General features: G+C 37.1%; 2 protein-coding genes across 8 annotated transcripts in view; one reads left to right on the top strand and one right to left on the bottom strand.

Annotated features, from left to right (window-relative positions):
* Positions 1–3,062: 3,062 nt before the first annotated feature.
* On the bottom strand, positions 3,063–21,183 carry opn8a (opsin 8, group member a). Its single transcript, XM_048207628.1, has 4 exons — positions 20,696–21,183; positions 11,762–12,055; positions 10,018–10,349; positions 3,063–4,080 (listed from the first exon to the last, which is right to left on the bottom strand). Exons 1-4 carry the CDS (start codon positions 20,763–20,765, stop codon positions 3,769–3,771), a joined length of 1,008 nt encoding a protein of 335 aa, XP_048063585.1. The 5' UTR covers positions 20,766–21,183; the 3' UTR covers positions 3,063–3,768.
* Positions 12,141–22,911, top strand: part of runx2b (RUNX family transcription factor 2b) — a 150,619-nt gene continuing 139,848 nt past the window's right edge. For 4 of the 7 annotated variants that reach the window (XM_048207623.1, XM_048207620.1, XM_048207622.1 and 1 more), the window contains exons 1-2: positions 12,146–12,909; positions 13,502–13,584. The gene's annotated coding sequence lies outside the window, so the exon portion shown is untranslated. Of the gene's footprint in view, positions 12,910–13,501; positions 13,585–22,911 lie in introns of all 7 variants that reach the window. The other 3 variants (XM_048207625.1, XM_048207626.1, XM_048207627.1) reach the window with 3 other exon arrangements.

Genomic DNA, 22,911 nt, shown 5'->3' with positions numbered 1-22,911 from the left:
GAAAAACACAGAATTGTTGACATTTTTGCAGATTTATTAAAAAAGAAAAACTGAAATATCACATGGTCCTAAGTATTCAGACCCTTTGCTCAGTATTTAGTAGAAGCACCCTTTTGATCTAATACAGCCATGAGTCTTTTTGGGAAAGATGCAACAAGTTTTTCACACCTGGATTTGGGGATCCTCTGCCATTCCTCCTTTCGGATCCTCTCCAGTTCTGTCAGGTTGGATGGTAAACGTTGGTGGACAGCCATTTTTAGGTCTCTCCAGAGATGCTCAATTGGGTTTAAGTCAGGGCTCTGGCTGGGCCATTCAAGAACAGTCACGGAGTTGTTGTGAAGCCACTCCTTTGTTATTTTAGCTGTGTGCTTAGGGTCATTGTCTTGTTGGAAGGTAAACCTTCGGCCCAGCCTGAGGTCCTGAGCACTCTGGAGAAGGTTTTCATCCAGGATATCCCTGTACTTGGCCGCATTCATCTTTCCCTCGATTGCAACCAGTCGTCCTGTCCCTGCAGCTGAAAAACACCCCCACAGCATGATGCTGCCACCACCATGCTTCACTGTTGGGACTGTATTGGACAGTTGATGAGCAGTGCCTGGTTTTCTCCACACATACCGCTTAGAATTAAGGCCAAAATGTTCTATCTTGGTCTCATCAGACCAGAGAATCTTATTTCTCACCATCTTGGCAAACTCCATGCGGGCTTTCATGTATCTTGCACTGAGGAGAGGCTTCCGTCGGGCCACTCTACCATAAAGCCCCGACTGGTGGAGGGCTGCAGTGATGGTTGACTTTCTACAACTTTCTCCCATCTCCCGACTGCATCTCTGGAGCTCAGCCACAGTGATCTTTGGGTTCTTCTTTACCTCTCTCACCAAGGCTCTTCTCCCCCGATAGCTCAGTTTGGCCAGACGGCCAGCTCTAGGAAGGGTTCTGGTCGTCCCAAACGTCTTCCATTTAAGGATTATGGAGGCCACTGTGCTCTAAGGAACCTTAAGTGCAGCAGAAATTTTTTTGTAACCTTGGCCAGATCTGTGCCTTGCCACAATTCTTCAGGCAGTTCCTTTGACCCCATGATTCTCATTTGCTCTGACATGCACTGTGAGCTGTAAGGTCTTATATAGACAGGTGTGTGGCTTTCCTAATCAAGTCCAATCAGTATAATCAAACACAGCTGGACTCAAATGAAGGTGTAGAACCATCTCAAGGATGATCAGAAGAAATGGACAGCACCTGAGTTAAATATATGAGTGTCACAGCAAAGGGTCTGAATACTTAGGACCATGTGATATTTCAGTTTTTCTTTTTTAATAAATCTGCAAAAATGTCAACAATTCTGTGTTTTTCTGTCAATATGGGGTGCTGTGTGTACATTAATGAGGAAAAAAATGAACTTAAATGATTTTAGCAAATGGCTGCAATATAACAAAGAGTGAGAAATTTAAGGGGGTCTGAATACTTTCCGTACCCACTGTATAATGAACATTATCCTACATCCAACTTCTTGTTTTATCCATTTGTGCTTCTCTGATATTAGTAAAATAATGATGGGGATAGAAAGCTGCTGGGACATGTGTCCTTTGTGTCCTGTTCAGCCCTCTTTCTTTTGAACTGATTCAGAAATCCCACAGAGAGTTGCTTTGCAATGAAGCTGCACCGTAAAAATCTAATTTGTTCAGTTTACTTAATTCAATCGTGCAAACTCATTGCCTTAATTCAGTTAAGTAAGCTTGATCTTACTTAAACCATTAAAGTTTTGTCAACTTAATTCTATATGTGATCTGAGGAAGTGTACTCCCAGAGTGCATTGCATCACAAATAAATTAATTGCTTTGTTTTACTGTTTGTGGCTTTATTTTACAATTTTATTTGCTGTCTTGTATCAGTATTACCCCAACAATGACAGCAAATAAAACTGAATTGGTCTTAAAAAAACGTAACTGTTACCATTGTTGTGTTTTGCACACTGAATGTTGATGTCTGTGTGTGACTCGAGCAAGGTAGATTGCAAGGCACTGGCTCAACTAGAGAGGAATCAACCCCCTTTAAAAATGTTGACATATTTCCCAATAGTATGGTGTTTATGATATATATGTTATCTAATAAACCAAAATTAGACACAAAGTCTAAATTAGTTATTGGTTTAGTGCCAAATTATGTGACTTTTTAAAAGCGATCAGTTGAATATGTTTCTTCCTTTGAAACCACAAATAATTGTAATTTCCCATTTGGAAATCAATTGGAATCAACTGGAAAAGAGTTGTAATATAAGTGAAGTTAGTGCACAACCTAGGGGAAACGCTAATCATTAAAATGGTGAGAAGAAATTTTAGGAAATCAACATGAATTTATGGTCAACTTACGTGACGTTATCCCAAAAGTTTTAGTTGTATTGATAATTTAACATTCAAGATAACTTTAAGAAAATGAGTGAATGCAAGATAACTGCAGAAGGGGAGAAAATTAATTTTACTTAAAATGTAATTTTTACTTGGGTTTTCTGAGAAATAAAGAACAACTGTTTGATGCAAACAGTACAGATTACTAAATTGTTTTAAGTAAGTTCAACAAATTCTTGGACATTAAGTAAAGTTTACTAAAAAATGTTAGTTAGAACAACTGTTAGATTTTACAGTGTTATAAAAAACCATGGTCGAGGAAGAACCGGAAATATTTTTATCATCATTAACTTACCTTCAAGTTTTATATTATATTATATTATATTATATTATATTATATTATATTATATTAGTGATTGTGATTTTAAGATTGAATGTCTGGGACAAGGCTAATTAAATCTGTACATAAAAGGGATTTGCAAAGTACAAGTTACACTTAATTCAGCTTTAAAAGGAACTGACACACATCAGACGACTCTGGTTGGTAATACAATTCCTGTGAATAGTTTTCAAATCTATTAAACAGTGAGGTACTATCTGTGCCTTATAGCTTGTCATGGTGAGCGTGACATTTCAAAAATCAAGTCTCAAAGGAGTGTTTGTATTGATAGAGTCATGCAAGCATCCATCAACAGGATGCTTCTTTCAGTCTTTGTCACCCGATGATCAGCCCCTTTCACTAGTAAATGCAGCTTTGGATGCATTATAAAGAAAGATTCACAACAATTAGTGAAGAAGAAAAAGAACAGGAGGAAGTATAACAAAACAGTGCGGAAAATGGTTTTAATGAAAAACAGGTTCGATGGAAAACATTCTAAGACATAAAATCAATGTAAGAAAGTTTTGCAAAAAATCCTCATCATGATTGATAAATCAATCAAACAAACAACCATTCTATCTTCTTCATAAAGCATTCATCTTTTAAAGGATTTCAATAGCTTTAATCTCACAATAATCTGATGAAAGTGAAAAGGTCTGACAGCAATGAAAGAAAAGGACAAACGAATAAGACATTACTCAAACAAATAAACATGGGATTGTCAGTGAACAGAGAACACGAGGGAATATCTGCATACCGGCAGCCTTTGGGACAGAGAATACCCTGAGAATATCTGGCCTGTATACAGGAATGTAGCCATATGAAATATTTCCAATAGTTTAAAATATTTTTTCTTTGTGTGCCCTACATTAATGCAATGCTCTTCTGTAGACACAGACTTAATGCTCTTGAAGATGCATTAGCACATCAAGACCAAGTGTTTCTAGGCTGCAAAGCATCCTCCAACCTTATTTTCTTTTTACTCATTCATTGGAGCTCCTCTCTTCACCTGTCTATATATTTTTAGTGGAGACCTCTGCTATTGTGCTTTTACTCTTCTGCTGTTTTTTGTGCCCTGCTATTTTCCTCTGAGCGCTCTCCTCCTGTCATTTTGCTCACAGCATCCCAGCAGCCTCGGTAACAACATATCCGGATCTGCCGTAGCTCTCTGCGGAAAGATTTGCGGAAAATGTAGTAGACAAAAGGGTTGTACACCGTTGAGCATTTTGCGAAGAGGCAGGGTAGCAAGCTGACAATGGGCGCCACGCTGTCTTTGCCCTCGGCGTGAAACATGGTCCAGAGACTGATGAACACATAGGGCGTCCAGGACACAATAAAGCCAGCGCTGATCAGGATGCCCATCTGAAACACAGTAGGGAAACATGAACTGACACCAGAAAGCAGTTAAAAGTAATTCATGTTAGACAGGCTACCGCTGTTGTAGTCTGGATTCATTTAGAGTGATGGTTCCACATGCACCATTTAACATTGTGCTTAAATGGCTGGCAGGTTCAGGGAAAAGTTTTCAGAAATACCAGATTACCATTTTTCCCTCACCTCCAGGAGGGACAGCCCTAACAATTGACTATATGTAAGGTTACATCCTGATTCACAGCAAAATCTCCAGAGTTAAAGGTGCCCTAGAATCAAAAATTGAATTTACCTCGGCATAGTTAAATAACAAGAGTTCAGTACATGGAAATGACATACAGTGAGTCTCAAACACCATTGTTTCCTCCTTCTTGTGTAAATCTCATTTGTTTAAAAGACCTCAGAAGAACAGGCGAATCTCAACATAACACCGACTGTTACGTAACAGTCAGGATCATTAATATGTACGCCCCCAATATTTGCATATGCCAGCTCATGTTCAAGGCATTACACAAGGGCAGCCAGTATTAACGTCTGGATCTGTGCACAGCTGAATCATCAGACTAGGTAAGCAAGCAAGAACAATAGTGAAAAATGGCAGATGGAGCAATAATAACTGACATGATCCATGATTACATGATATTTTAGTGATATTTGTGAATTGTCTTTCTAAATGTTTCGTTAGCATGTTGCTAATTTACTGTTAAATGTGGTTAAAGTTACCATCGTTTTACTGTATTCACGGAGACAAGAGAGCCGTCACTATTTTCATTTTTAAACACTTGCAGTCTGTATAATTCATAAACACAACTTTATTCTTTAGAAATCTCTCCAACAGTGTAGCATTAGCCCGTTAGCCACGGATCACAGCCTCAAACTCATTCAGAATCAAATGTAAACATCCAAATAAATACTATACTCACATGATCCAACACATGCATGCAGTATGCATGACGAACATCCTGTAAAGATCCATTTGAGGGTTATTTTAGCTGTGTGAACTTTGTAAATGCACTGTATTATAGTCGAGAGCTCGGGGGGCAGGGAGTGCGCGATTTAAAGGGGCCTCAGCCTGAATCGGTGCATAGTTAATGATGCCCCAAAATAGGCAGTTAAAAAAATTAATTAAAAAAAATCTATGGGGTATTTTGAGCTGAAACTTCACAGACACATTCAGGGGACACCTTAGACTTATATTACATCTTGTAAAAACTGGTTCTAGGGCACCTTTAAGTCAACTGTGCTCAGAGTACATATGGTCCCTTTCTAAATTACACTGAAGCAGAGTTAAAGTTAATGAGATAATTAAACAATTAATTAAGTGATGATTGTGCATTAGTGATGAACACCTGCTGTTAACAAGCAGAATCACTGAAGAAAAGAGAAACACAAGAACTACAACTGACTTCAGTCACAGCCCTATTAATTGTTTAATTATCTCATTAATTTTATCTCTGCTTCAGTGTTACTTTAACACTATTTAGAGAGGGACCATATGTACTCTGAGCAGAGTTGATTGAACTCTGGGGATTTTACTGTGTTGTCGTTAAGCCAGCTTGGGCATTTCCGGTGAACTGTCAGCTGTTCATTCTGTACTCACTGTACATCTACACAAAACCATCAGTGGTTGACTTTTTAATGTTGTATTCATATTTTAATGCAGTTATCATTTACCTAATTTGCCAATAAACCAGTTTTATTGATTTCAATAAAGACGAAGCTATTGGGACCGCTTAAGAAATGCAGTGTCTGTAATTAGACACACACATATATTATTTTTTCCAGCACTTCAAATGTTATTTTTAATTTGACCATGAGACCATAAGATGACCACAAACACTTGTTCATCCTTCTGAGATTGTCCCCATTTGTAAAACCGAACGTTTCAAATTGTAGGAAACTCAACATTTGATAGAAAACACTTATTTAAAAATAAAAAAGACATTAATTACCACTATATCCAGCAGATGGCGGCAAAGTAGCATTTATTTGCACATATCAGCCATTTCCTCTAAAGGCAGGAACACACCAAGCCGACGCCGACGAACTAGTGGCGACGAAAGCAGATTGCAGGGTTGGCTCACGTCGGCAGCGTCTGGGTCCAAAGTTGGCCTGACACACCAAACCGACGCTCGACAGCCGACGGCCAAGTAGCACATCCGTTCTGCGCCTGCGTAAGATGAAATGCCTTTCCCTACCTGCAGGTGGCAGTAGCTGAACAGCCAATCAGAATGATCAGATGGCCCGACGGACCGACAAGCTCCGACGCCGATTCAACATGTTAAGGCAGGAACACACCAAGCCGATGGTCGGTCGTCGGGCAGTTTTTGTTTGTCGGCCGACAAAGTTTTCTCAGTGTGTTCCGCACCGTCGGCTGAAGTTGGTTCTCGTTGGCTTTTTGTCGGCCAATTCGACATGTTGAATCGGTGTCAGAGCTCGTCGGTCCGTCGGGCCATCTGATCATTCTGATTGGCTGTTCAGCTACTGCCACCTGCTGGTACGGAAAGGCATTTCATCTTACGCAGGCGCAGACTGGACGTGCTACTTGGTCATCGGCTGTCGAGCGTCGGTTTGGTGTGTCAGGGCAACTTTGGACCCTGACGTTGCCGATGTGAGCCAACCCCGCAGTCTGCTTTCGTTGCCACTAGTTCATCGGCGTCAGCTTGGTGTGTTCCTGCCTTTATAGGGAGATGAGAGGGTCTGTATCTCTTACCATTGGAGAAAGCGTAACGGCTAACTTAAACACATGCCTCTCAGCCTATTGTGTAATGGCAGTGACCGTGCCCGCCGTTCAAAACTCCTTCCCTGCGTACCGCCTATGTGTACCACCAGAGCTGGAGCATTAGCATTAGCCATTACGTTTTTTGGCTAAAGGTTGCAGGCTTGCCTTCCAGTGGCTTTGGAAAAAAAGCCAACAAGGACTAACTTCAGCCGACGGTGTGGAACACACTGAGCAAACTTAGTCGGCCGATGAACAAAAACTGCCCGACAGCTGACTGTCGGCTTGGTGTGTTCCTGCCTTAATAGTTTTTCACTGAGTTTCGTTTTTGACTAAATATTAAACATTACAAAATAACTAGCTTTAAAAATACATTTTATCAATGTGAAGTATTAAGTCCTCACATAATCTTATGAAAAACAATAACTTTTCTTGTGAATGAATTACACATAAAGCAAGCACCGCGCTTTCCCTTTATAATCACAGCAGCTGTCAGTCAGTGCAGCACAAGCACTTGTGAAAACTCACATTTTATTCAGTGAATCTAACTAAAGTGCACAATAAATATTTAATTTTTGATGCTTTTATTCCACACAAAAGTGTAAAAACTGATGGTCGAATTGAATTTAGCTGAGGAGGAACACTGAGGTTAGACTTTATTTATTTATTTATTTATTTTTTATGTTGTCTTATGTTTGAATAACTAAATTAATGCAATGCCTGACTATTTAAGTGACCATATTCTGATTATAATCTAAGTATTACACTATTGATGATTAACACACAAGCAAGTGACATCTCACCGGAAGTCAGCTGGCTTATATTATTGGGGAAGTTCTAAAGAATGCTTTGTGCATATAGTCAATACACTTACAAAACACTTAAGCTTTAAATGCAAGTTCCTGGAAAATGACAAGCACACATGGGACTATTTCTTGGAATCTGTTTACTTCCATTAGTGACCTTTGAGGAGGGATTGGAGCTTGACCTTTACCCACTTTTATGATTTGGGAGACAAACAGCAAAAATGTTTCCCTTAGGTTCATGTTTTTAGATTTGAAACCAGCAGAGCAAAAAAACAACAACTTTGTTGTGGCAGAAGATGGAACAGGAGTGTGAATCGGTGTCTGTCACTGTAGCAGGAAAACTGTTAAGCTTCCAGCAGATGTGTGAATGCTCCAGGGTTTGCACGTACAGTGACCCTGCATGTTGTTAAACATTTAAAGGACGAGTTTGCTGGTTTTCAACCAGCTTTGTGTTGTTACAATGGAGAAAGAGTGCACATTGTTCATTTATGCCGGCACTGTAACAATACAAAGCTGATTGAAAATCTGCAAAATTGTCCTTCAAGTGTTTAACAACATGCAGGGTCACTGTACGTGCAAACCTTGGATCTTCACACATCTGCTGGCAGCTTAATGGGGTTCTATTATGCCCCTTTTTACAAGATGTAAAATAAGGCCCAGTCCCAAAAGGCACACTTCATATGCACTTTCGTTCTTGTGGACTTACAATGGCTGCAGTGTACGCGTGTCCGTTAAGTCCATTTTAGTTTTCAGAAGGGCGCTCGTGAGTGCCCACTTTGTGGCCGATATATGTGCCCTCGATGTGCACTTTTTCTGAGCCCGCACTGGTGCGATCTCTACATCAGACTTTCTTCCAACAGTCAAAGCAGCATTACGTTACGAAAGTGCGGACTCGTAGGAAGACCGCGGGTGTTTAGGATCCCATTTGGGACAGGGCCTAAGTCTCTGGTGTACCCAGAGTGTGTATGTGAAGTTTTAGCTCAAAATACCCCACATATCATTTATTATAGCGTTAAAATGCCATGTTTTGGGTGTGAGCAAAAACGCGCAGTTTTTGAGCGTTCCCTTAAATGCAAATGAGCTGTTGCACATGGCCTTCCTTCCAGAAGAGTTTCAAGAACTTGTACTCGTACCAGTAACAACAAAACAGGACAATCTCGCTCACCAAAAATGACAGACAGGGTGTTCATGTTCATGTCAATTTTTAACTGGGAAACTCTTGTTTGGAATGACACGAGGGTGAGTACTTAATGACAGAAATTTTTGGGTGAACTAACACTTCAATTTAAGCTTTTACTCGCATGTAAACATTGATCAGCAAACATAAGCAGAAGCTCAACTAAACCTGAATAAAGCACAAGAACAAACTTCTTCCAGAAGCTTAAATGTGCTGTGTAACACACGAGAATGAACCTCATTGGTTACGCAGAATGTTTGAGCTTCCGGAAGAGGTTTGTTCTTGTGCATTATTCAGGTACTGAGCCAGCTTTCGGACTTAACCATGGAAGCTCTGCACTGCATTCACTGCATCATCTGTGTAGGAGACTGACAGGGAAGAGGACATTTTGTTGAATAAAATCGTTATTTTTGTTTTTGCACACAAAAAGTATTCTTGTCGCTTCATAACATTAAGGTTGAACCACTGCAGTCATGTTGACTATTTTAACGATGTCTTTACTACTTCTCTGGACCTTGAATGTGGTAATTTCGTTGCTTTCTATTGGAGATAAAAAACCTCTCAGATTTCATCTGTGGGTTTGGAACAACATGAGGGTGAGTACTTAATGACAGAAATTTCAATAATGGCTGAACTAACCTTTTAAATCTGTTCATCATAATAATCGATCAATTTTCTTCAGAAAATTTGGACTAAACCCCTCAATTCATATGAATCAGTTTTCCAATCTCTTTATGAACTTTTTGAAGCATCATTAATTAATTTTGGGTCGAACTATCCCTACTGTCCATACCTACCCCTACCCTTAAAACAATGCAAATATAATGTTGGAAGCACAATCTGATAGTTAGCATTTTTTGTTTAAAATGTACAAGACTTTACTTTCTTTGGGACATTTCCTTCAAAAATGAAATTTAACCTCAGTGACTCAAGATGGCAGGAGTCTATGGAGACTCTTTATGTTCATTGGTACATCCCAAAACTTCTCACTCAGGGCTGTGTCTGTGCTAATAGGACAGATCGTCACTGGCTACAATTATGTCACTATTGTTTCTGATGCTTCTGATTTATGGGAAAATTAAAACATATAAAAAAAGGAGTGAGTGGATTTTTACTATCATAGGCTGGTTTTTTACATGCACTGCGGACACACATTGGTGTTCAAACACCTTATCAAATCAAAAAGACGAGCTTTCAAAGTAAATGGCTCTTTTATGGCCCCTTACCATAGTTACTTTTCTTTCAACAGCTCCTGAGTTGGGCAGGTTATCATTGCTCTGGATGGACTGATAAGCCTTGTGGAGCTTCCAGGCGATGCCAGTGTAGGAGAACAGGATGACTCCACATGGGATCAGGGTGCACAGGATGGCCAAAGACATAATGAATGAAGAGCCGTTTAAGGAGTGCTGGTACCCGGCCCAGTCCACAGAGCAGGCCAAACCGTAGGGTTCCGGCCCGTATCCGCCCCATCCCAGCAGAGGAAACACTGCCCACAGCAGTGAATAAAGCCAGATGACACCAATCAATATACTTATAGTTTTTCTCCGAAACTTGCTTCCTGGAACACATAGACAAAAAAATTATTTGACAATGTTTTTCACTAAAGGAAAGATAATTGAGAGGATTTTTTTTTGCCTGTGAGGAAAAGTCAAGACTTAACAAGGTAACAAATCCCATTGCCAATAATCTATTTTTCCTAATTTAGAGTTTCTTTGTAAATGCAGAGAACATGTGAAGGTAATTAGATCACAGATTAACCATCATTATACCTGATTCCCCAATGACCTTTTCATGCATTATTCAAGATTTCAAGGATAATTGCTGGGCTTGTGTTTCATGTTAATGGTACAAATTAATGACCCCATTAAAAAGAACATATATTTAAGAGCCTACATAGTACATACAGAACCTTTTAAAAAGCTCATTTTGGATGATTAATACAGTTGTGTATATATATATATATATATATATATATATATATATATATATAGCTTGTCTAGTATACTGTAGTCCACGAAAGCTTGAAAATGACAGAATTAAATGCAAGTAACCTTCACAGACAAGCAAAACAATTTTTGGAAAGTTTACATAGTGTTGTCAATATGAATATATTAAACTATCAACAAAAAATTAAGAGCATATATTTCTTGGAAGTAAAAACAGGGCCCAATATGCTAATGAAGTACATTTCAGCGTTGATTTTTCACAGGTGTTTTACCAGTATTTGATTTATGGACTGCATTGTGTTTAAGGGTTAAAGGGAATCTCTTTTAACGGATAATGTCCTGGCAGAAGGTTTTTCCATTTTTGTACAGAATTTTTCTTACAGTATATATATTTTCTAAATACATAAATGTCATAACTCAATCTTCCGGTGAAACAATAGACTTCAATCATAGTCTTAATATTGATTGCAAGCTCACATTCAGATCTGCATCCATACAATCAACAACTGATGGAAAGAAAGTCCCCGCCCAACATATTTTCAAAAATCCATTTCAATCAGATGTAGAAGAAAATATTGCTTCTTTTTGTAGCATTTTCATCAACCATTGAAAATGTAACAAAATTACATAGCACGGTGGAACCCTTTATGTTCCGTGACTTCCTGGCATTTGACAATGTATTATTTGTGGCTTCCTGCCATTTGTTCTTATTTTACTGTGATTACATTGTATGATTGTACATCATACGGTTTTTCAAATTCTGCCATGTGACTGGGGCTAGTTCTCACACTTTTTACAGTGAATATTTATCAAATCTTAACATTTTGGCTACTAAAAGCTATTGAACATTTCCACTGTTATTGCCCAGGATAAAAAAACAACAGTTCATTAAAAGCACATTGACTTTTTGTGCTTGGATGCAACAAAATTAAATGAAATTGTATCAATAAAGCAATCAATGTTTCAAAATTTTCTATAATGCTGTTTGAATCTCAGTTGGGACCTAATGTGATCAGCACAGTACCTGATTTTGGAGGGTTTCCGGTCACCAGGTATCTCACTAACCCCATGGCGGCCAGAGTCATGATGCTGGCCACGCTGAAGATCATACCCATCAGGCCATAATACAGGCAGGAAAGGTCACCTCCAATCCAGGTGTGGTTGAAGGCAGAGGCGATTGAGAGTGGGTACATGCTGAGAGCCATACCAATGTCAGTCACGGCCAGATTGACCGTGAGGAGCTCAGGAGCTTTCAGAACACTGTGACGCCAAGCGGCTGCAACCAGGACGGCTGCGTTGCCCAGGATAGAGAGGAAGGCTGGAGAAAAATGAGAGGAAAATAGAGTAAAAATCAAATTCCAGATGAGTACATTTCACTTATCAATCAACTAACCATCAAGATTGTGTTTGATTTATGACAAAGTCCCTTTTAAGGAACATCCGTTCACTTGGTGGCCATATTTGCAGCACCCCAGGGCAGCTATTCGGGCATCCAAGACCAAGCCCTATCTATTTGAAATCCTGAAATCTTAAAAAAATGCTTGCCACACTCACATTCACATAAGCATATTTCAAATAAGCAACAACAAACTGACATAAACCGTCCCATAAATGTTGTTACTTGCAACATTTTTCAGGGTTGCAATTTCTCTCATTCATTATATGAGAGCACCGTCTTGATATTTCTAAAGTCTCAGTTTATCCTTCTGGCTGAATTATCCTGACTTGAACTCTAATGATATAACATTACATTCATCCACCACCAATGCCAAAGAATATAAGTAACAAAATAATCGAATTTGAATTTTTTTGAATTAACTTTAAATTGAACTTAGTATTATTATTGGTTATTAAAACATTAGCAGAAAACAAAAAAGCACGCGCGCACGCATACTACGTGCCAGCGTGGTCACGTTAGGAGGCACGTGCGTTTTCAGGCCAGAACAGGTGAATGTAAAATCATCACAACATAAAAATAATCTTTTCAAGATGATGTATTTAAAATATATGTACATAGAAAAGTATATTCGCATTTTATTCGTTCATTTCATGGTTTTGAAGCCAACAACTCATGGTTTGACAATGTTTATTAGACTTCATATATTCGACAGATCGCGTTTCACTTTTATTATTTTCGGATTTTTGTTTACATTCCATCAAGAGCTTCATAAGGTAAGGTTTTTGTTCACTCATATCAGCGGCTTCCTATAATCTTTGGGATTTTGACTGAGCTATGTACAGCTATGTGAAACATTTTACTCATTACTCATTCTTGTAGGCCCTAGAACAGTTATTTTACAGGCAAACTCTTGTAAACGTTTAAAATCTAAAACAAATCAGTAATAAATTGATAAATAATCACAGTATGTATGCCTTGTCGATGTACTTTTTAGCTACGTGTCTTGGCTACTTTTTTTTGCAATTCTTATCTAGCTAACTTTTCTAGTTGGGTCATGGAACGAATAAGGTTTAATTAATTTAATATATAATTAATTTTGAAGTTTTATTCACTGTTAACAATGAGATTATGTGGTTTTTATAATCAATTAACACTGCTTTTGTCATTTTCTACAAGATGGACAAAATCTGTCACCAAAAAAGTCATTTGGTTTAACCAAAATTTCACTTTTACCAAATGCCAATATTTTCAAATAATGCTAGCATGCTGATATCTAGCTAGTTAGCTTGCTAGCAAAAGGACAATCAAACCTTTTATATTTAGTACAAGTTTTTAAAATATTACAACATTTTCCATGTTTTATAGCCGTTGTACCGAATGACCTGATGTTTCGGGAGAGGCTGTGTCCGAAAACTGGAAAATGCTTCCTTCGGAGGACACATTTCAAGGTAGGAAGGCATCAAGGCACGTCTGAATCCAATGTTAGCTTCACTTCCTGTTTCCTGAGATACCCTCATCTGATCGATTTTTCAAGGCAGCAATAATATATCCTTTGATATCCCACAATCCTGTGCTTTCCATTCTGTGACAGTTGAGCTAGAAAAATAAAGATGGCATCCGAAAGTTGTGTTTGCTGGCCAGTTTGTGAGTAAATGTACATTTTTGACCAACATTTTCCACTTTTGATGTCATTTCTAGCAAGAATTTACTACTGTAGTAATTAAATATTTGTTTAGTTCTCACCAAAGCTCACGCTATATTGCTGTAGATCATTAAACTGTTACGCTGCCTCAGAAGTCTGTCCGAAATCCGTTTCATGAGGTGCCTTCATGTTCAAACGCTGACTTACAAGTCATTGCTTGATAAGGCAGCAAGTCAGCTACCTAGGTTTTCGGACGCAGCCAGAGTTAGTCACTTTGCTTCATGACCATGTGGTCCTTTGCAGGTGTCTGAATGATGTCGCATGATATCGACCGCATGACTTGATCCGAAATGGTCCCTTTATATTGGTTACTCCGAGCGACATCAATGAAATTAGTTTTTCCTGACATTCTTTCTCATAACAAAGCCATGACTTCGACACATAATTTTAATACCATTTTGCACTATGTTGATATATGATGTTATAAAATCATGCCAGAATAAAATATATATATATACATTTATTACATTTTAATCACCTTTATATGTAGCAAAATATAATTAAAACCTTTTGGATTCAATAAAATATATGTAGTTGTACTACCTTACATACTTTGGATGTCATATCTTTGCTTTTTAAATTATTATTAAGGCCTTTGGACAAAACAATGACCCGTCACGTCATTGACCCAGTTGCTGAAACGTGTATATAGTTGGCCTATTCGTGAATACATATTTTGAAAACATAAAAGATCCTAACCTTTTATGTTGACGTTCTTTGTTGGAGTTCAACCCTTAACTATAGGGTCAGACTCTTGAATTATTTGTAATTCGCAAATAGTTTGTTGGCCTGTAGCTATTATGGTACAGTCTCAGCTCTGTGTGGCCAGTTCAACTCTGGCTGTTTACAGTATATGCATGCCATTTTATATAAAAAAAAAAACAACCTGGAAGGCCACTTGCCTATATTAGAAAAATCTAAATGTCACTGAGCAATCATGGTGACTCTTCAACTGAAAAGATATGCTCATACATCATCTATGCTGGGATGAAAATTCACCCAAAGATCAATTTCGCAGACCCTAGGTTGAACAGCAAGGCATTTCATTTCAATCTAGCTGACGGCAGTAAGAAAGCAGGGCTCTTCTGTGGTCAACAGAGTTCTTGGAAATGTTCTTAAGAAAACTTGTCAGTTGAGAGATGGTATCTGCTCTTGTTAATCAGCATTAGGCCTACTAACATTCAATTTATGTTATTCGGTTCCCAGCAGATCCAGTCATGGTGCCTGATGCGAAAAAAAAAAAAAAAGAGGTAAAAGTCACACTGTGGTAAAAGTGTTCTGAGGTCATAACACTAGTTTTTTGCAAGGAACCGTGTGAAAATAAGTCGATATTCTGCTAATTGTATGTATAGGTACATTAGGGGAGTTTTGCAAAAATGTAGGCAGATGCATGATTGATTTTATTGGTTGCAGCCCATTATGTAATGCAAATGAAGCACATCCTTAATTCGACGAGCTAGTTACACCGGCAGTTAAAAGCTTGCCCAATGTTACAGCCGACGCATACGCTCAGAGAGCTGGATGTCAGACGGGGCATTCCATGAATATTGAACTAAGTTGTTATTGCGATTAAACTGTCAAATACACACAAGGTTATTTCAAAAACTCAGTGAACTTATATCAGAAGTTTAGACTATATTTAAAGAGACACACAAAAACATCAAATTTTTCTCACTCAAAAATTGGCATTTTCAACATGGTATAATAAATGATCTGTAGGGTATTTTGAGCTGCAACTTTACAGACACACTCTGGGGACACCTTAGACTTATATTAAATCATGTAAAAAGGGGCATAGTAGGTCCCCTTTAAAGGCCGTTTTCTCAAAATGAGTTTTTTCAGAAGTCAGAAATCTCCACTTCAGCAGAACTTACATACACCAAACTTTACAGTTTTATTCCTATCTATATTCTGAAGGTTTTTACAAAGGGTGTTTGTTGATATGAAATTTGCCTGATTTTATACAACATTTTATTCCTATTTTTTTCTGGCTGTTGATAGTATTTTTTTAATTTATGGAGCGATTAAAAAGAGATATCCAAAATCGCCCCTGTAAAAACCTTTGACTCTAATATGTCAAATAAATTTTGAATGAATTTTGAACCTGACTTCATCCAATATTCAGATTTTTGTTCTTTGCAAATGTGTGCATATTTAATTAGATAACTCCTCATTTGGACATTTAAACATAATATTTCGGAAAACTTGTAATACAAAAAATGTTTGCAATTCCTAATGTAATCAGTCAGCTGGGGAAGTATGGTGATATCTATTAGTTAATTTTTTTTTTTTTATCCTATTCCCCTGGGGTATCTTGCCATCACTGACATTTACCTTTGTCAACATCTGTTCATGTCAGGTTCATAAATAGATGTATAAATACAAGCAGGGACAATAACCTTATGACAGGGTTAAAACAGATTCTCAGAAAAGCCTAACAGGTATTCTTTGAAGCTGTCGTCGCATGACAACAGATGCACTCTGACATGAATATGTCATTTCAATACTCTTGGATTGATAGCAGTGAAAAAACGTAGGCAACTGCTAATTAGAAAAATAATTACAGCATGTTTTTTTCTGCAATCTGATTTTTCAGATGCTCAGTCTCCATTGAGGTGCCAAAAAGTAATTAAGCAAAAGAACAATATAGCTTCCTATCCTCTGTTTAATCTCACTCTAATCAATCAAAGCGCCTGGCGTGGCATTGCGTCTTTGGCAGAAAAGCATTAAATTGGTGTTTTATAGTGTACTAAGCAGTTAAACTGTTTACATAACTAGGTTCTAAAGATAAGATTTAATGCTACTTCTAAAGCGCTGCACATTTTGTTGTGCTCCTGCAGCTGTATGTCAGACAGAAACGGGGCAAATTCATAAATCACTGTCAGATATTTCTTGGTGCATTCTTAGAATTTTCATGAATCTGGTGTAAGCTGTAAACACAGTCAAGTGAGCTGTCTGTTACAAAGACATTCATCAGATTTCCTTTCTACAGCTCAGTGGAGTCACATTCTCTTGAGCACATCAGGTGGGCGCAGGTCTGTCCTCCTCTCTGCACACACTGTGTCCCAAAGCTGAAAAATGCTGCCATCAATAGGAGGGCTTTATGCATGCTGAAGTCTAGTGTTTATTTCACATCCTATGTATTAAAATGCCTTAGCTTAGTGTGTTCCGTTTAAGTATCTTTACCTAGGTGCACACTAAAATGTTTTTCAAAGTTAAATAAAACAGCAGATTGTACATTTTATAAGAAAATCTTTCTTTCTACTTCAAAATTTCACATTTAATTCAATGTGTTACTTGCAAGTTTCTTTGTAATTATTTACTAGCAATTTCTGAGAGATAGTAAATCCTATACCAATATTTTTTAGTGTACCACAATCTTGTTTTTTTGAAAGAATATGTATGAAAGTTTGTTTTTCTGCCATGAAATAAAAAACGAAAAGTTAATTGTGACTTTTTATCTCACAATCCTAATGTTTTTTTTCTTTCAGAATTGTCAGAATTGCGTGATATAAAGTCAGAATTGTGAGTTGTAAAGTCAGAATTGTGAGATATAAAATGGCAGTTGTGTGTTATGTCCAATTGCGAGATATAAACACGCAATTCTGAGAAAAAAGTCAGAATCGCGAGTTTATATCTCGCAATTCTTACTTTATAAGATGCAATTGCCAGTTTATATCACGCATTTCTGACTTTATATCACAACTTGCAATTGTGAGTTTATATCTTGCAATTCTGAGAAAAAAAGTCAGAATTGCATGATAACCTTATATCCCACAACTCTGACTTTATAACTCGCAAATGTGAGTTTAAATCTCGCACTTCTGAGAAAAGTCAATTGTGTGATGCACTCACAATTGCGAGGAAAAAAAGTCAGAATTGTGAGAGAGTCGCTGTTACCTTTTTATTTTTTTATTTAGTGACGGAAACAAGCATCCATAAAATATAGTGTAACAATGAAAAAATAAATAAATGTAATGTAAATGTTTCTTTCTTCAGTTTATTTCTTGAAATATTCAGTCATTGAAATTGAATTTGTTCTAGATCTTTTCAAACAAATGTCCATGAAAGTGATATCTGTGTGTAATATTCATGACATTTCTAGCTGTTTCAATAAGGATGCATGATAATAATTTTAATGCTACAGCTGACAAGTCCAAAAGTCTCCAGTAATAAAAATTCTGTACAATTTTGACTAAATATATTAAAAATAAAACGCTAAAAACTAAAATAAAATGTTTTAAATGCTTCAAGTGAATTTTGGCAGCATGTACAGCATGAAAAATGCATTTTAATTTTGAGATTTGCTACATTTAAGTGTTCTTAAATTATTAGTGTTTTGGTGGGAATGAGCACACACAAATAAATATCCTATATTGACAAATAATCAGTAATATCAGCCAAAAGTTGATAAGGTACTGCCGTATCATGCATTCCTAACATTAGATTTTATCAAATCTTTGTTAGATTATTTTTTGTACTGAGATCATTTGGATGTCTAAGTGTTTCTTTTTAAATGCTTGTTCTAGATCATTAGACAAGGCATTAAGGTGCTGCTGAACCTGTTTGAGACCTTAAGCGGTGCCTTTTTACTCATACTGGATGTTAAGCGATGCAGCTATCATAAGTTTCAGACACAACCGTGTTCTCTTCTCTCATTCTTTCCACCATCAGAAATGCAAAGCATCTGCAATGATTGTGTGTACTGCTAGAGATCTCTAAATGCAGTGCCACTTATAGATAGAAACATTTGAAGCTGTTGCATTTGGACATTCAGAGAGCACATATACTGTAATGCTCATATTGTGTTTATAGAAGCCAGGTTATTTTGTGTGCACGTACTGTACATCTAACCTTCCCAGAGGGTGTAGGAGAAACGTGTTCAATGACCTTATTCCTCTGACCTTCAAAGAAAGAGCATTTCTACAGCTTCGCAATATGATCTAATTCACTTTCATTTTATTCTGGTATGAAAACATGTACAGTTTTTTCCCCCCAGAGTTGTATGTGTATCTGCAGGTATTATACGCAAATTGATTCTCAGAATATACATTTTTAATAGAACAGAATTTAACAGAATTTAATTTTAATATAAACAATTTATTTCCCCTGCAGATATACATCAAAGCATATATACCGAGTGAGCGCTGAACTTCTAGACTTACACAGGTCTGTAATGGCTTTCATTAGGCATATTTGTAATTCTTTTTTAGCTGTGCTATGCTATACATGGTTGAAAAGTCATTACAACACAGTCTTTGTGAGGAGTCTTGCAGAGAATTTGTTGTAAAGGGCATAAAATGGTCCTATTCATATCTCTTATGTTATTGAGCTAGTGACAGTGAACATATGTCAAATTGAAGATGAGAAGCACGTCTTTTAGAGCATGTCATTGTGTCTGTATTTGCATGTATTTGAGTGCTGGTTGCTGAGTTAATCTCTGAAGTGATTCATTAACTCCATTGCATAGTGGCTTTCAACACCTAGCCTATACAGTTAAATGCCTGGGAATTTATGTAACTTGTCCACAATAATTCATGGATCTATAAAAATAGTCTTTGGTTTACATGGCTGACATTTCTCTCTATACATTGCTGCTAATAATGGTGAATGACATAATATACCAATGACACAACCTCCATCTAGATTTAACGAATAAAAAATTATTTGAATGTGACCTAGGACAGAGGCTTCATTTTTGCACGTAAAAAAATTAATACGACCTCACATTGTGTCGATTGCGTTTACACACTTCCTCTGAAACTTTCGTCCGTCATAAAACATTTTTTTAAAAATTGGGTTTAACTTTCTGCATTTTTCTCATCCGTAGCAAGCATTTTGAGAGGCGTTTTGACAATTCTGTGCCACCGTACAAGCAAACGCCAACATCCAGAATGGCGTTTGACAAGTTGATACACTTCGTCTCACAGCACAAAGCACTGTATGACAAACAAAGTGCGGAAACTCTGCCCCTGACATCCTGAAGTAAACTTTTAATCGCTTGGGATAATCCCGCAGCTCCTTGATAAAGAGGTGGAACTCTCCTTCCTCCCTATGCATTCCCAGGATTGGATTGACCCAATATTTCCTCTTTCCTCTTCTCTTAAGAAGAGAGAGGACAATAAAATCATCTGCTTGAAGACTCTTCAAATTTTTAGGATGATGAATACGAAAAAATGCTTATGAAAATTTCGGACTGTGTGCAAGGACCTTTACATAGCACACAGAGTCGGGTATGAAAGTAAATTTTGTTGCCATGAGGTGATCAATGTTTTCCATCCTATACTAAAAAGCTGTAATAAATTTGTGTTATGATTGCTGTATATCAAGCCAGACAGTCATACAGTAGGCTGTGATTTGCTGGCATGCACCCTCAATGTTGTGACTAAATCATGGAGAAGGAAATTACTAGTTACTAGTGATAACAGTGGTATCACACTGTGGCTCTGGGGTAAAGAAAAATGAAACATGATATTTGTGCCAATTCCTTGTGTAAAAAAATCACCATACCAGACAGAAATTATGTACACAGTCTAATGTAAGGTAAAAAAAAAAAAGAAAAAAAGTATATAGATCATATAAATAGATCAAACAACTGCATATGCTTTGTGAATGATTTCTCATTCAAGTCTCATTTAAACTAAATGCATATTATGCAGATACCTCAGAATATATTTTTCACCACTGACAATCATTAATACTTTAAAAATAACCTGGAAAAAGGTTATGCAACTTTTTGTCACTCACTTTCTTCATACATTACACATACCTAGGTATAATTCATAGGGTTGTCATTAATATTGAAAATGTAAATCCTCACTTATATTTCAATAGTAGTATGAAAAAGCAGCGCTTACCAACCACCAGCAAGAACGTCCCCGCACCATAATCAACAGCAGGAGACAGTTTAGAGATGTATTGATCCATTCCAGCTTCTCAGTCTGAAATGTCTGTGAACATCATCCGGCGATTTTCAATTTCACCTCTACTTCATGAGAAAAAACACTCCAATTTGACATCCTGTAATCATAATTATTAGCACCGTGCACATAATTTTCCCCCCACCTTTTCATTCAGAGTAATCCCTCTTCATAGACAACCTCCAAAAACTCATTCACCCGTGTGAGCTTGCATAGGAATCATAGAGACCCATCCTGTTGATTAGGATTGCAACTGTCACTGGTGTGACAACGTGACAGTCCGTAGCGTTTAAACCGTCCACCTCATTTCATACAAATTCTGTTGCTTTCTGGAGCTTCAGTGTAGCAAGATAATGCCATCAAAATGTGTCAGGATCGAATTCTGGGATGTCACTATATTGCAAACCTATCACAAAGAGGCATCGGTCACACCCTATTATATATATGCAGAATATATGTGCATAAAACTCAATGCTATGTGAGTACATTAAACAGTATTGCATTAGGATGCTAAGAAGCAAATGTTGGCTGCTTGACAAAAATAAAGTATACTATTTTGTAGTAACAGAAAGCTGTTCTTTCAGTCTATTTGATGATATTTTATATATTCAGTGTGCATATTTATATTCACTCAACACCACTTGCATTTTGCATTATTAAATTCCAGAATTTCTCATAAAATTTAGCATCAAAGGGTGAATTTGTATGCTACTGCAAGATATTATTTCATTTTTAAAGACAGAAATAGTCTTCAAACCAGTAACATCAGTGGTTTGCACAACAGTCATGTCATTTTATTTCAGACCCCTGTAGTTTTCTGTGAACTGTTCTTTTGAAGCATTGTCCTGGTACCTAAAGCTATATTGTTTTTCAAAAAGCTATAAGCTTGGTTTTTAAAAAAGCTAGGTTCTGTATATTGTTGTGTACAACCGTGTTTGCCATTATTTTGAGCTCTTCTGACATTTTCTAGGCTAACCCAGAAGTTAGTATTAACTTGGTTCCCTCAGCAGAAACCCAATATGATTTTTTTTTATTTTTTTTTTATTGGCTTTTGGATTATTGCAGAAAATAAGCTCTGTGACTGACAAGCGATGTTGGGTTAGCTACTGACAAGTTAATGATTCTTATACATTTTGCTTATCAAAATAATCTTCACACAAATAAACACTACTATTATGAATTTTGAAGCCTAAATAAATATTTGCCAGAAGTAAAAAGCTAAAATTAGCCAATTAGCTAAAATGGTTATGTGACATCCAAAAACTCTTTCAACCTTTTTTCTTAAAGGTGCCCTAGAATTAAAAATTGAATTTACCTTGGCATAGTTAAATAACAAGAGTTCAGTACATGGAAATGACATACAGTGAGTCTCAAACTCCATTGTTTCCTCCTCCTTATATAAATCTCATTTGTTTAAAAGACCTCTGAAGAACAGGCGAATCTCAACATAACACCGACTGTTACGTAACAGTCAGGATCATTAATATGTAGTACGCCCCCAATATTTGCATATGCCAGCTCATGTTCAAGGCATTACACAAGGGCAGCCAGTATTAATGTCTGGATCTGTGCACAGCTGAATCATCAGACTAGTTAAGCAAGCAAGACCAACAGCAAAAAATGGCAGATGGAGCAATAATAACTGACATGATCCATGATATTTTTAGTGATATTTGTAAATTGTCTTTCTAAATGTTTTGTTAGCATGTTGCTAATGTACTGTTAAATGTGGTTAAAGTTACCATCGTTTATTACTGTATTCACAGAGACAAGACTGTCGTTATTTTCATTTTTTAAACACTTGCAGTCTGTATAATTCATAAACACAACTTCATTCTTTATAAATCTCTCCAACAGTGTGTAATGTTAGCTTTAGCCACGGAGCACTATCAAACTCATTCAGAATCAAATGTAAACATCCAAATGAATACCATACTTATGCAATTAGACATGCTGCATGACGAACACTTTGTAAAGATCCATTTTGAGGGTTATATTAGCTGTGTGAACTTTGTTTATGCTGTTTAAGCAAGCGCGAGCTCCGGGGGCGGTGAGCACGAGAATTTAAAGGGGCCGCAGCCTGAATCGGCGCATATTTAATGATTCCCCAAAATAGGCAGTTAAAAAAATGAATAAAAAAAATCTAAGGGGTA

This window comes from Megalobrama amblycephala, linkage group LG11 (genome assembly GCF_018812025.1).
Source record: "Megalobrama amblycephala isolate DHTTF-2021 linkage group LG11, ASM1881202v1, whole genome shotgun sequence".
In the NCBI taxonomy this organism is placed as follows: Eukaryota; Metazoa; Chordata; class Actinopteri; order Cypriniformes; family Xenocyprididae; genus Megalobrama; species Megalobrama amblycephala.
This window is presented reverse-complemented; position numbering and strand designations above follow the sequence as displayed.

What these genes read in the sequence shown, in the direction of transcription:
- opn8a (XM_048207628.1), bottom strand. Translation starts at nt 20,765, where the DNA reads ATGGATCAATACATCTCTAAACTGTCTCCTGCTGTTGATTATGGTGCG. An exon ending in GACGTTCTTGCTGGTGGTTG is followed by an intron (nt 12,056 to 20,695) that starts GTAAGCGCTGCT and finishes ATTTTTCTCCAG; the next exon opens with CCTTCCTCTCTATCCTGGGC. An exon ending in CGGAAACCCTCCAAAATCAG is followed by an intron (nt 10,350 to 11,761) that starts GTACTGTGCTGA and finishes TATGTGTTCCAG; the next exon opens with GAAGCAAGTTTCGGAGAAAA.